The following is a 15,209-nucleotide window of genomic DNA, read 5'->3' on the forward strand; positions in this document are numbered from 1 at the left end:
GACATAGCATAGGCTATATGTAGTAATATACAGAACCAGAGTGAAAGAATACACGACATAGCATAGACTATATGTAGTAATATACAGAACCAGAGTGAAACAACACACAACATAGCATAGACTATATGTAGTAATATACAGAACCAGAGTGAAACAACACACAACATAGCATAGGCTGTGTATATGGTAAACATTAATATTCCCAACACATTGCAACATTACACATGTATGAGTTATTATAAGACTGAAAATGTTTGTGAATCATATGAAGAGATATGAGATTGAGTATTTTACCAGAAGACTGAAATATGTTAGAATATTGAATATCTGTAATATATCAAGATCTAAAAAATGAGTATTTCATCATAAAATTGATAAAGTTTAGATTTTGATAATATTTTATAGAAGATTGAATATTTTATTTTTATTATGATATTGTATGATTTATTACAGGATATGGATACCCTCCTAGAGAATTATCAACAAAAGCATGAGACACCTCATTGCTTAGACAGTTGCTCACTGTCTTTGTCATCTCTTAATATAAAAGAATTACCTAATGTATTGTTAGGTTTCTCATGTCTTACGCATCTCAATTTAGATCACAATGAGCTTCAAAATCTTCCTTCAGAACTATGTGATTGTATTGTAAACCTCTGCCAGTTGTCCATCAATGGTAATGAGCTCACATCTCTTCCACATAACATTGGAAAATTAAAAAATCTAGTGGTTCTCTTAGCAAGGGAAAATTGTCTTCAAGATCTACCTGCCAGTATTTGCCAACTAGTTAATTTGGAGAGACTTCATTTGACTGGTAATCACATTACTTGCTTACCTGAGGATATCAAGTATCTTGAAAGCCTCAGAGAACTTGTGTTGGATGAAAATTATCTCCAGTCTCTCCCAGAATGCACTGGCTGTTTAACAAACTTGGAAATTCTAGAAGCCAGCAATAATGCTATTTCTAAGTTACCCAAATCATTTGGTTCATTGTCAAAACTTCAGAATCTCAACTTATGCGATAACCATCTTAAAAAACTTCCAGAATCATTTAGTTGTCTTTCAAATCTCCGAAACTTGGACATATCAAATAATCATTTGAGAATGTTACCTGAGATGTTTTCTTCAGCCATGCTATTGGTGAAGCTGTATTTGGACAACAACCAATTATGCAGCCTCCCCAGTTGGTTTTCCTGCATGAATAACGTGGAAGAATTGTCTGTTAAAGTCAACAATATCAAAGAATATCCTTTCTCAGAGATTTTTGGTTTCAAGTGTTCCAGATTAAAACATTTTGATTTCAGTGGCAATTACATTGAAGCTCTTCCTAGTACCTTTGGGTATCTCAGTAATATAAACTTTATAGATTTAGGAAGTCCACTGTATGAGCAAGAACGAAGACGAAACTTGAAGAATGGTAACTTCCTAAAATCCCTTCCCCCAAGTTTTGGAAATCTTCATCAATTGACAGAATTACATCTGGATGAGAATCAGCTTGAGTGCCTGCCTGTAAACTTTGGAGATCTGAAATGCCTGAGACTGTTGGACATGAGTCATAATGAATTGACTCATCTTCCAGAAAGTTTTTGTTTGCTGGAATCTCTGCAAGTTTGTATGATGTCCATCAATCATCTGATATGTTTACCCATGGACTTTGGACTACTCCAGCAGTTAGAAGACTTGCGCCTAGATAACAATCAGGTATTTTTAGGGTAAATCTATAGTTTCTGTTTGCCAGTACTTGATTTACAGTTTGTAATTTAGTATACATCTTAAAATACATGATACATATATGGTATATTCTGGTACAAGTATTTCCTGCAGTGCAAAGTTATGGGTTTTGCCTAATAACAGATATTATATTGCTGATTATTGGTCTGTTGCTTTCTGAACTATGGCTGCGTTTGACACAAAAATGCAAAATCCACAATCTTTAATGGCAAAAAAACACAAGACATTCCTAGTTTGACCCTGAAGAAGGAGAAAGGTCTATCTTTTGAAAGCAATAAGGTTATAGGGTATCATATTTTTGCATTCAAAACACAACATGGTTAGATAAAACAAAAGGTAAATGTTTACAGTGGTTGTGTTGGACTGGTGAGAGAGAGAGAGAGATCTGAAGAGAATCTTTAATGGTTTTTCTTACCAGTTTTCTGTGAACCCCTGTAAACTAGAACAAAGAAAGAACGTTAAAAACTACAAAATAAAAATAACTCCATAGTGTTAAAGCAAAATACCTCAACAACAGCATTATAGTATTTGAAAATTGCAAAATCTCTAAAAGAACTTGCCTAAAATCTTGATCAAAACCTTAGTCTTTGTCAAAATGTGTCTAATTGTGGTGGGAGGAGAGGGGTGAATAGTCTGACTTTTAATATAAAACAAAACACAAACATCAACAAAGCCAAGCTGCTCATGCCTAACTACCTTGGTCATGTGACTTTGAACCAGTTGCACTTGAGCACATGGGAGCAGGGAGACCCCAGGCCATTGTAGGATTTCTTGAAAGAAAAGACGACTGTATATCAGGATTTCATGAGTAAAGTCACAGCTATCTTTCTTGCAGGAGAACAAGTTTAATGACCAATTAGTGGATCTTAGTGCCATGTGCAGTTAGATTAAGGAGAAGTTGATTTATTTACTTGAATGACTGCATCCAAACTGAAGAGAAAAACAACAGAAATTCCAATACATGCATACCTCCTCACCCACTCATAGCTATTACTCAAATGCCATGGTTTTTTCCTTTGCCCATCTAAACATTGATCTGATTTTTTCTCACTTCATCCAGTCTTTTGTACCCCACTTAATTGCCATTGGCAATATTTGTCTCATGACACTCTCCACCTATGTCAATGCACCCTCTATCCTGGTACCATATATAAGTGCCTCATTCAGATAATGTTATTGTTACGTCTCTGGTCGTTTGATAATTTCCTATAAAAATTCTCTCCAAGAAACTTCAGCGATACAAGTCCTTTCTTAATTAAAACTAGTTTATTCTTTCTCGATACAACTTTGCAATACAAAGATTTTCCACAGTCACTTTAATGTTAACTACTTTTATAAACACATGCTATAATTCACAATGATTCATGCACTTTACTTACAGTGCCTACTGCTCGCTTGACTCAATTATCTATCTGCAATCTTTCTTTGCTTTATTTGCCGGGCTTATATACAAAAATAGAGGGTGCCTGGAAAAGACTAGAGTTACCAGGAACAGTCATGAACCTTCTAGAAACTCCGGCATGCATGCTTCCAGCATCGTGTGACTTCTGCTGTCATAATATTATCACTTTTTTCTTGACAAAGTGTCACTAATGGGTTTCCTAGTATTATGATTGTTTGGAGATTCTTTGACCATTATCAGTTTTATTTAGTTAGCTCTCTCTTATCCCACCTCTGATACATAGCATCATGCAACAACTGGGGAGGAGTCACTCTCAGTTGAGACTGTCAGAGCTCTTATTCGTAGTGAGATGGAGACGTATTTGGATCTGTGATGGTCCTCGAGAGGTCTCTGAGACCACAATTGTTGAGGGCGATCCTCAACATTCTAAAGATAATTTAAATTTGTTTTTTCTTGCACCTTCTATTAGTCTGTTGGCTTTTTAGCCTTCCTATTGACAGTGGTGAGCTTTTGGACTTGTATTCCTGGGGTCCAGGGTTCAATTCCCTCGGGTGGATGCAATGGATGGCCCAATATTGCTTTGCTGTAACAAAACAAATTTACCTCACAAAAGGTTGTTCCTATCAAAGATAATCAACACAGTCTTTAAAGGAAAAAGAAAATGAAAGAGAGAAAAAAAAAGGCCACTTTGGGATAAGCTGGCTTTGATTTGTTTTGTTCTGCTGGTTCTTCGAGAGTATGATGTTTTGGGCTTTTTCCCAGTTGCTTATGAGCCTGATCCTTTCTTGATGACTGAAAGGTCTGGGAGTGAATTTTTTGTTTTTCTCTCCTTCCACAGATATTGTGGTTCATGTTGAAAGGTTTACTTCTCAGTTACATGAAGGAACAGTTATGCCTTATCCAACACATTATTGGAACTTGGTGATTTTAGCCTACCACTGCCATGTGGAAGCATTTTCTGACTCTCAAATAATACTTCTGGTCCTCGAATTTTGTGGTTCTAAGAGTTTGTAGCTAACCTGAATAACTCTATGCCCCCTGATGGGACAGGGTAAATCTCTGGTCTTCCAACTCTAAAATCCACCATGTTGTTTTCTTTTCACTTCAGTTTGTTGTAAGACTCTCAGGATCACTAACTTCATTGATGATGAGTTAGATCCCTTTCTAGCATGTTGGTTAAAGTTTTGGCTTCTGCATTCCTCCCTGTTGTTGTTGGAGTTCTGAAATTCATTGGCTCCAACAGGAGGTCATAGTTCTGCCCCTATATGTGGGTCCTGACCCCAACATCAGCCTCTTAGTACATGGGTACCCAGAATAGATTCTGTCTATATCCAAGGGTTCCACTTTTTGGTCAGATCACCAGTGGTGTTGGTTATTATTGTATGCCTCCAGGGTATGTGGGGGCTTGGCTCTAAGAAATTATAGACATGTGGTAACATTAACCATGGATCCAGGAGAACTGCAGGTCCTTAAATCAGGATTCATCATTCAGTTCATATCCTCACCTGTATTATCCACTCAACCTGTGGGGTTTCTATATCTCGCAAATCATTGCATTTCTAGGGCTATCAGACTTTGGCTGGTCTGGGGTAGTGAGTGAGTCGTTCTTGTTCATCTGATTTTTATTCCTGTCAATTGTTGAGCCTATCCAGACAGGAGATTAGAGTCCAGTCATCGATCTCTCTCGTCTATATCCATGCATAGATTCTCTGAGGTTCACAAGTTACTCATTCATCAATCTGAGTTGACATTTTTTATTGGGATTGTAGATGTCCACATTTGCTGTCATCGACTCTTATCTGCACATTGCCATAGTGGTGGAGTCCCACCACTATTGGCATCTATTGTGCACAAGGGTCAGGTACTGCTGTTCCAGGTTTTTTACCTTCACACTTGCATTGGTTTCAAATAGGTTCTGTGATATTGTACAAATTTTCTCATCACTTCCATTCCATTGCATTGTGCATACACCATTTCAGGGATGGCTGGTTTCATTATTTCATCATTTGTCAGAACATCACATCCTGATTCTAGTTTCAGAAATGACCAAGGCAGGCTTCATTTTCAGGGTTGAGACATCTATCCTTGCTCCAATTCCATATGTCATCAGTCTTAATATTTTTTATTTTTCATCTCATCTCTCAGTAGGCTCAGTTGACTCTCACCTGGCTCAATGCTATGGAATAAGACTCAGATTCTTACTCACCTCTCCTTCTCCAATGGCACGGATGGTTCTTTCTCTTCTAGGAATGTGGGTATCACTCAAATCCCTTATGCCTTTGGGATGAGAGCACAAGAGATATGGATTCCTCTACAGACATATACCAACAGTCAGGAATTCTAGGGTCTATGTACGGACAAAGAGACTTCCCTACACAATGTTTTAGTTCTTCTTGCTCTTCAACAGGCAGTGAATGCCTCATGGTATGGGCTTATTAAGGAGAAAACCGTCAGGCTTCCTCTGCCAGTTTTGTGGTGGTGTCTTGTGTTTCTAATCAAGGAGGCACTTGGTCCAGGGCTCCTTGTTTTCAATTTTTGGACTTCCTTTCTCAGGACCATTCCTATCTTATTACCCTACTAGCTTGTCATGTTCTATGGGTAATGCCTGTGGTAGCAGGTCAATTGTCTCAATCCTCACTGATAGATGCTGCATCGCAAGGTTCTGTTGGATTGGCTGTAATTTTGCAACTCTTATTGGTGGCTTGGCCTCTCATTGGATCACCCAACTACTGGCAATTTGGTCTACAGTACCTCATCTTCGGAAATTGGCAATGGATGCATTCCATCAGGGCAGGATGGCCTTCTCTCCCATTCATATGTCATGCAGAGTACTAAATATGATTTCTTTCAATTCATTGTCAGGTCCTGTTGATAGCACCAGATTGGCTGTTACACCCTGGTTTTTCTTCTGCAGTACCATCTGGAATGCTTAACTCTTCCATTACTTTTCGGCTATATCTGTGACTGCAACCATGATGTGCCTTGGTACACTCGACTATCTCTAGTTTCAGGCATGGAGATTATGCAGTCTTTTGTACAGCATTGGGGTTTAATTTCTAATGTTTTCATGTATCTGTCTCAGTTTTTACTTACTCTGAGAGAAACATTTGTCAAAGGTAATGACATGCATATCAGCAATGGTGTATTGAGAGAAGGTTGAACCCATTTTGGGTAGAAGTACCAACCATAACTAATTTTTTTACTTGGCTCTTTGGCAGAAGTTTTTGCATCTTCCACAGTTGCCCTGTTTAAGGTAGCCTTATCGACTACTGTTCAATTATCGTGACTACATAATTTTTGAGTCCCCAGGACACTCAGCATTCCTCAAGTAGCTTTGGGTCTTTGGTCCCAAATGACCATTCCAGTTACCTAACAGGTATATTAAGATTACAGTACAGGCTCTTTATCAACACCTGTTTGTGCCCTGACTCTTACATGCCATATATCTCTTTTACCTGCAGGTTTATTTTTGTGGCTGCTGACCTACAGACATCACTGGTTGGAGTGATTTGCCCTGTTTGTCCACAGACCACTTTCTCATTCTCTCTACATCCTCAGATCAGCTCTTCTTACCCAAGACACTGCCAGACCAGAAAGGGGTTAAAGTCCTGGCTCTAATGCTTTTTAGACTATCTTTGAAGGAAAGGATTCTTCTACTTAGATTACAAAGAGGGGTGAGTCTTTTCATTGCTACCTTTCAGGGTCCCTTAACTTGTGTAGCCCAGCATGGCCAGGTGGTTAGGGCACTCGACTCGCAATCTGAGGGTCACGGGTTCGAATCCCCATCACACCAAACATGCTTGCCCTTTCAGCCATGGGGGCATTATAATGTGATGGTCAATCCCACTATTCATTGGTAAAAGAGTAGCCCAATGAGAATTTGTCCCATCCTGGGTCCTTGGTTGAGCACAGTGTTCCACATCCTTCCCATAATTCTGGAGGCAAGCGGAATGTACCTTGCCCACATGATTGGGGAGTGAGGATGAATGCTTATAATTCCAGACTGGATGATTTTTGTTTCCTTTGGTTGAATAAGGCATACACGATCCTGTCATTCCAAGCCTAGGGTGTTACCTTTTGGGGTTCTTCAGATGGAGGAGAAAGTTTGTCCACTTTGGTGTTGCTTACTTTCTCGTCGTGATTCTGGTGGCTCAGAATGCATCACTCTATGGCTATAGGTTGGGATCCACTCATAAGTATATATAGATATCACGTTGTGGTCCAATTGCCCCAGCCACCAATGTGGGATACAGGGACCAAGACATCTTAATTCCAACCCTGAGTAGTAGAACCTTGGCTATCTGGTTGGGGCCTGGCCAGTAGTGATGATAAATCATGTAAAGTTCCACCCATAGTACATGAATTAAATTCTGGGTGAAGAGCTTACCTGTTCTGGATGTATAGCAATTCCTTCACTAGGATGCCAATCTTCTATTGTGAGAGGAGATTAGTATATTTTGTTAGTTAACATTTTCTTAAATCAAAAATGTATTTGCAATAATACTTACCTCCTCTCACTCTCCTGCCCTTCCTCTCCTCTAAGAGCCAGTGTTATACTGGGATGGAGCCAGTCTTGAAAAACTGATAATATTTACTTATATACAGTACCAGGATAGAGGGTGCATTGACATAGGTGGAGAGTGTCATGAGACAAATATTGCCAAGGGCAATTAAGTGGGGTATAAAAGACTGGAGCAAGTGAGAAAAAATCAGACCAATGCTTAGATGGACAAAGGAAGAAACTCTGGCAGTCGAGTAATAGCTATAAGTGTGAGAGGAAGTAAGTATTATTGAAAATACATTTTCAGTATAGGAAAATGTTAACTCTCAAAACACTTATGTATTAGCCCTATCACTAGGGCACTATCATGTACCACAAACTCATATCTATATTTATATATTTGATTAATTTATTCAAATATTTTCCAGTTTCATTCAGCAAAATAATAATGTGGAAAAGTGTAATTGAAGCTTGTTTTAAACAATGTAGTTTTAGGATTTTTGACAGTAGTTTTTACTTTGCTTTTTAACCTGTTTTGTCATTGATCATGCATAATCCTTTCTCAAATTTCATCAGTTGAGCTAGTAACATTGACCAGAATGTAACAAGACATTCTATAATGGGATCAAGTCCAAACTATCTAAACAGCCTCTCAGAATGAGACTACCCCAATCACTTTTTGTGGGTCAGATGATGTGTTGTATCCAAAGCATTTTCTATATTGCTTCCAAATGCAGGCATGACTTCAAAATATTGTTTGAGTAATGGCACTTGTGTGATGAGTTTTTTTCATATTTTAAATTAAAAGGCACCCAACGAATGAATGCCTGTAATGAGTAACATTCTTCAGTTCAACCAAGAAATCCAGATCAAGATGCTACCTGAACACAGTGGATATGCTAGCCTGCTGTTCTGAATAGCTGTTAAAGTTTTGGATTTAACATTATGTGTGTTTCACATCAACTTTGAGGTGAGGCTTGCATCTAAGAGTCCTCTAGTTTTTCAGCTCCTCATGCACTTCTAATGTCAATGTTGTATTCACTAACCTCTGTGAAATGCAGATGTGGTGGCTGCTGATCTGTGTAAAGTTCTATACAGATATGTTAGGATTCAGTTGCCCTGTATTACTCACATTTCTAGAAAAATTCCAACATTCCTTTGGCCCCGCAGTGTAACAAAACCAGTAAATCTACATCAAGATCAGGTAGATGTACCTTTGAAATACAGAAAGCCTTTTCTTGTTGAGTTGTCGATAACCATGTAATTTAAAGTTCTGAATGTACTTAATGCAGTGCACAACATGTGTCACTTACCCAGAATTCTACACCTTTCATGTGACTTGTTGTACATGATTTAGATTTTTTATTGACTTCTCTCACTATGTATTTTCATGTCATTGGCAATAACTGCTGCAAATGTTTCTACCTGTATAGCAAAAGTTCTACAATTTCTGTGAGACCTTATTCATGTAGTTTGCCTGTAGCATGGAGGTATCATTGTCAGTACTTATGATTACCATATTCAGTCCATTAATTCTGCTTGTCTGCTGGTGTATTGGCAGGTTGCCTGGGAACTTTGGATACTTATATGCATTTTGCTCATCACAGTCTAGCAAACAAACAAACAAAAAGTTAGTTTTATTTAATGTCTCAGTTTTCCCAGTAATGTTCACAAGTGATGGAGTATTTTATGTAATGTTGACTCAGCTTTCCCAGTAATGTCCACAATTGATGGAGTACATTATCTACTGTCTCAGCTTTCCCTGTAATGTCCACAAGTGATGGAATACATTATCTAATGTCTTAGCTTTCCCTATAATGTCCACAAGTAATGGAATACTTTATCTAATATTGTCTCAGCTTTCCCAGTAATGTCCACAAAATATGGAGTACTTTATCTAATGTTGTCTCAGCTTTTCCTGTAATGTCCACAAGAGATGGAGTACATTATTTAATGTTGTCTCAGCTTTCCCTAGTAATGTCCACAAGTGATGGAGTACATTATCTAATGTTGTCTCAGCTTTCCCTATAATGTCCACAAGTGATGGAGTACATTATCTAATGTTGTCTCAGCTTTCCCTATAATGTCCACAAGTGATGGAGTACATTATCTAATGTTGTCTTGGCTTTCCCAGTAATGTCCACAAATGATGGAGTACATTATCTAATGTTGTCTCAGCTTTTCCTGAAATGTTCACAAAAGATGGAGTACTTTAGCTAATGGTGTCTCAGCTTTCCCAGTAATGTCCAGAAATGATGGAGAACATTATCTAATGTTGTCTCAGCTTTTCCTGAAATGTTCACAAAATGTTGTCCTCGTATAGTGTGATGGTTTATTATATGGTAACTGATGCTGAAGATTCTCAAGACTCTAATACTCTGCATGTCATTTGTCTACATGTAAAACTAGAATAATTGTCAGCCTTAGAGGCTAAATATAAAAATACTACTATAGTTTTAAATTGAAAAATGTGAACTTTCTGCTCTGTACACTTTTTTTTTCATTGCTTATGAAAATGGCTTAAGTGAAGGGATGTGTTTGGTATAAAGTGTTGTATACTTGATAAATATGACTTTCTTTTGTTGTTAAGAAAAAATTAACACAATGGGTAACTTATGCTGTGCACACCTTGGGTATTGAAAACCTGTTTCTAGCATTATAAGTCAACAGACTTACTATTGTACCACTAGGGGTCATGATTTTCTGTTACCCTGTTTATAGTAATGTAGAGTTTATCTAATTTCTACTGAAAAATGTTTTCTATTAGAACTTGATGTAAATATATCACATGAAAAATCAATACAGGATTTATACAGACAAGTAAACAGTTTTTTCTTTGTTATTTTGTTAGCATGATGTTTACCATATCTATTTTTTAGCTTAAAGAGCTACCAGAATCCTTTGAGAAACTACAGAATCTGATCACACTTGATCTTTACAACAACAAGCTGACCGTGGTTCCTCCATTTCTAAAATACTTGACTAAACTAACCAGATTGGATTTGGAAGAGGTAATTTATCCATATTATAACTAGAACAATTAACAAATCAGTGAGGTTGAACTTTAAAGTGACTTATGAGAGATACAATAAACTACATAAAGAAACTCATCTGGTTTGAGTTGTAAAACATAATTCAACATATTTATAATCTAATACTTGAACCATATTGGACTATAGAAGATAATTCAACAGGTTTATAACCTAATACTTGACTAAATCCACCAGGTTCGATTGTAGAAAATAATTCAACAGGTTTATAATCTAATACTTGATTAAACCCACCAGGTTACTCGGTAGAAGATAAATCAACAGGTTTATAAACTAATATTTGACTAAATCCACCAGGTTGGACTGTAGAAGATATGTTGAATTATCTTTTACATTCCAGCTTGGTTGATCTAGTCAAGTATTAGGTTATATATATGTTAAATTATCTTCTACAGTCCAACCTGGAGATCTTGGTCAAGTAATAGGTTATAAACCTGTTGAATTATATATATATATAACCTAATACTTGACTTAGGTTTAGTCAAGTATAAGATTTTAAACCTGTTGAATTATCTTCTACAGTCAAATATGGTGGGTTTAGTCAAGTATTAGGTTATAAACTTGTTGAATTATTTTCTAAAGTCCAATATGGTGGATTTAGTCAAGTATTATGTTATATATATATATTGAATTATCTTCTGTTCAATTATCTTGTACAGTCTAACCTGGTGGGTTCCCATATTGGACTGTAGAAGAATAAACCTGTTGAATTATAGTCAAGTATTAGGTTATCCACCATATTGGACTGTAGAAGATAATTCAACAGGTTTATAACCTAATACTTGACTATACTTACCATATTCGACTGTAGAAGATAATTCAACAGGTTTATAACCTAATACTTGACTAAATCCACCAGGTTAGACTGTAGAAGATAATTCAACAGGTTTATAATCTAATACTTGACTAAATCCACCAGGTTGGACTGTAGAAGATAATTCAACAGGTTTATAACCTAATACTTGACTAAACCCACCATATTGGACTGTAGAAGATAATTCAACAGGTTTATAATCTTATACTTGACTAAACCTACCATATTGGACTGTAGAAGATAATTCAACAGGTTTATAATCTAATACTTGACTAAACCTACCATATTGGATGGTAAAAGATAATTCAACAGATTTATAATCTAATACTTGACTAAACCTACCATATTGGATGGTAAAAAATAATTCAACAAGTTTATAACCTGATACTTGACTAAATCCACCATATTGGACTGTAGAAGATAACTCAACAGGTTTATATCCTAATACTTGACTATACCTACCATATTGGACTGTAGACGATAATTTAACAGGTTTATAACCTAATACTTGACTAAACCCACCATATTGGACTGTAGAAGATAATTCAACAGGTTTATAACCTAATATTTGACTAAATCCACCAGGTTGGACTGTAGAAGATAATTCAACAGGTTTATAACCTAATACTTGACTAAGTCCACCATATTGGACGGTAGAAGATAATTCAACAGGTTTATAACCTAATATTTGACTAAATCCACCATATTGTACTGTAGAAGTTAATTCAACTGATTTATAACCTAATACTTGATTAAACCCACCAGGTTAGACTGTACAAGATAATTCAACAAAAGATAATTCAACATATATATATAACCTAATACTTGACTAAATCCACCATATTGGACTTTAGAAAATAATTGAACAAGTTTATAACCTGATACTTGACTAAATCCACCATATTAGACTGTACAGGATAATTCAACAAGTTTATAACCTAATACTTGACTAAATCCACCATATTGGATTGTAGAAGATAATTCAACAGGTTTAAAACCTAATACTTGACTATACCTACCATATTGGACTGTAGACGATAATTTAACAGCTTTATAACCTAATACTTGACTAAACCCATGAGGTTGGACTGTAGAAGATAATTCAACAGGTTTATAATCAAATACTTGACTAAACCCATGAGGTTGGACTGTAGAAGATAATTCAACAGGTTTATAATCAAATACTTGACTGAAACACCATTTTGAACTATAGAAAGTAATTATACTAAGTTTTAACTTGACACTTGATCAGAATCACTAGATTTGATTGTAGGAGGTAATTTAACTCATTTGTAACTTAATACTAAACAAAACTTATAGGCTGGCATTGGAGAAGGTAAATTACTGAGTTCTGTCAAAGTAAACTTGGAGGAAGTAAATAAAATCAATATTATGTTGGTTTTTGTTTAAAACCAAGAATATTGTTTTTCCATTTCCTAATTTATAACTTTCTGTCAAACCATAAAGATTTTTCTCTTAACCTACTCCTTCATGTCTTTAAAACTATGGCAGTGTTTTTATTAACCTAATTCATAATAATCTGTTTTTAAAACCATTATTATAGTTTTTATTAATCTATTTTACAATTTCTTTACAAATAATGTCACTAATTCCATTGACATCAACTATAAGAGAGAGTTTTATGACTTTCTTTTTTTTTTAGAACTGTTTTGGGCTCCCTATGAATGAAATACCTCACATATCCTTTAAAGCAAATTATGCCCCAAGAGACCCAGCTCTTAAAGACAACTGGCGTGGAAGGATACGGGCAGATGTAATCAACATTGAACCTGTTGAAGTATGCTATAACCTCGGTAATTAGTTAAGATAAGCTAAATGCTTAATGTGAAATGTATTGTTTGTCATAGAACTAAGTGCATAAGAAATGCTTTATTTAAATATTTCTATATTTTCTACAAATGTCATTGTCACTTTTATGGATGTAATTGGAAGTTTTTATCGTAAATAATAATGATTTATGTGCTTTCATTATACATAAAAGTGTCTACACTTTTAGAAAGTTATAAAACTGTTTAGAAATTAAAGGATTTTTTTGAGAACCAAATTTCTTAAGTGTTAATAATGTTTATCACTAAATACAAGTGTTATCTAATTCTTCTGAAATAAGTGACAACATTACCATTTAAATTCAGAATCTTCATTTATATATAACTATGATTAGCTTCTCTTTCTGATATAGTATAAAGAAGAAAGAATCGGTGGAGATGTTCATGGTCGCTTAAAACATCCACAACCAGCTCTGGCTGCAAGAGAGTCTTTGTGGCACAAGCATAATGAGTGGACATCAAGACAAAAATCAACCCCTCAAAATATGAACACTAGAAGGTTAGCACTGGAAGAATGCAATGGTGGAGATGTAGAAAATTATGACACTTTTATGGGTGAGTTTTATGTGTTTTGAGAGAACTGAACATACAATACTAGGAATCCAATTTACAATAGTTTAAACAAGTTGAATATTCAGTGATTAAATGACATTTATGATCTTTTAGAGATCTAGTAAACAGCTTTTTATTAACTCTTTCAACCTGGGTTCAGTCCCTGGAGACCAACCTCATAACCATTTTGTGCTATAACTTTTTAATTAATAAGTGAATGTTAACAAAATTTGGCAGTTCATTAGTTAACATTATGATGCTTTCATACACAAAATATCTAATTTTTTTTTATCATGTCTTAAGGTTTTAAAGTAATATTTCTCTCATGCCTTTTTTTCTTTTCATGTCTTGCCTATCTATTATGCAAAGTTGAAGCAGGCGAGGCATTCATTGACTTGATCATGACTATGAATTTGGAGGTGTAAGAAACACCATACACAACTACTATTATCCAAAGTAATTTTCATCTTAACATTAAAAATATTTTTATGCATCAGAAAATTTCAAAATTTCACATACAAAATTTTTATAATGTCCAAATAGTTATCAAACATTTCTTAAGAAAAACTTTGTATTTTATCTGTTATTTTCAGTAATTAATTTCTATACAGGTTTGGTGAATTTGACCAATATAATGTCCAAATAGTTATCAAACATTTCTTAAGAAAAACTTTGTATTTTATCTGTTATTTTCAGTAATTAATTTCTATACAGGTTCGGTGAATTTGACCAATCTCGCAACCACAATAAAAAATTAGGAAGTAAACATAAATTATGCATCTTTCATTCTAGAATGAACAAAAATTGTAACACAAAAACATAAATGTTTAGACTAAATAGCTTAAATCACATAAGATTATACTTTTATATATTTATTATTTTTTTTATATTGTCCTTTCACTTGTGCCTGGCTAACAGTACAGAAGTTACAGCAATGCGGCTCACGTGCACTCATGTTACCATATCAAATAATATAAAAGTGACCTTTGGTTTGTACAAAGTAACTTGACTTGGCTCTGTTTTAGTCGACTAGTATTTTGTAAAATACAGTCACGTTTCAATTATTATACATTATATATGTATATAATGTATATAGACTGTTGCTATTTTGAAATAAGCTCTTAAAGTTATTTTTCCTAAAACATAGAACAGTAAATAAAGAATTAAAGCAAACTATTATCTCTTCTAGTTATGACCTTTGTACTCAGTTACTGCTTGACTTAGGTTGCTAAGCCTTTAAACATTTTGCACGTAGAGGATATGAAACAAAATATTTTTTTGTAGGTTTTATATATACATTTGAATAACTAAG

At 35.2% G+C, this 15,209-nt stretch overlaps 1 protein-coding gene across 4 annotated transcripts in view; it reads left to right on the forward strand.

Moving 5' to 3' along the window:
• LOC106471150 (leucine-rich repeat protein SHOC-2-like) overlaps positions 1 to 15,209 on the forward strand; it is a 44,523-nt gene that overhangs the window by 2,053 nt on the left and 27,261 nt on the right. For all 4 annotated transcript variants that reach the window (XM_013931737.2, XM_013931739.2, XM_022399765.1 and 1 more), the window contains exons 2-5: positions 454 to 1,701; positions 10,514 to 10,645; positions 13,162 to 13,296; positions 13,699 to 13,900. In XM_013931737.2, the coding sequence (XP_013787191.1) occupies positions 457 to 1,701; positions 10,514 to 10,645; positions 13,162 to 13,296; positions 13,699 to 13,900 (1,714 nt within the window). In that variant the 5' untranslated portion in view covers positions 454 to 456. The remainder of the gene's footprint in view (positions 1 to 453; positions 1,702 to 10,513; positions 10,646 to 13,161; positions 13,297 to 13,698; positions 13,901 to 15,209) is intronic.

The sequence above is a fragment of the Limulus polyphemus genome, unplaced genomic scaffold, assembly GCF_000517525.1.
Source record: "Limulus polyphemus unplaced genomic scaffold, Limulus_polyphemus-2.1.2 Scaffold4436, whole genome shotgun sequence".
NCBI lineage: Eukaryota > Metazoa > Arthropoda > Merostomata > Xiphosura > Limulidae > Limulus > Limulus polyphemus.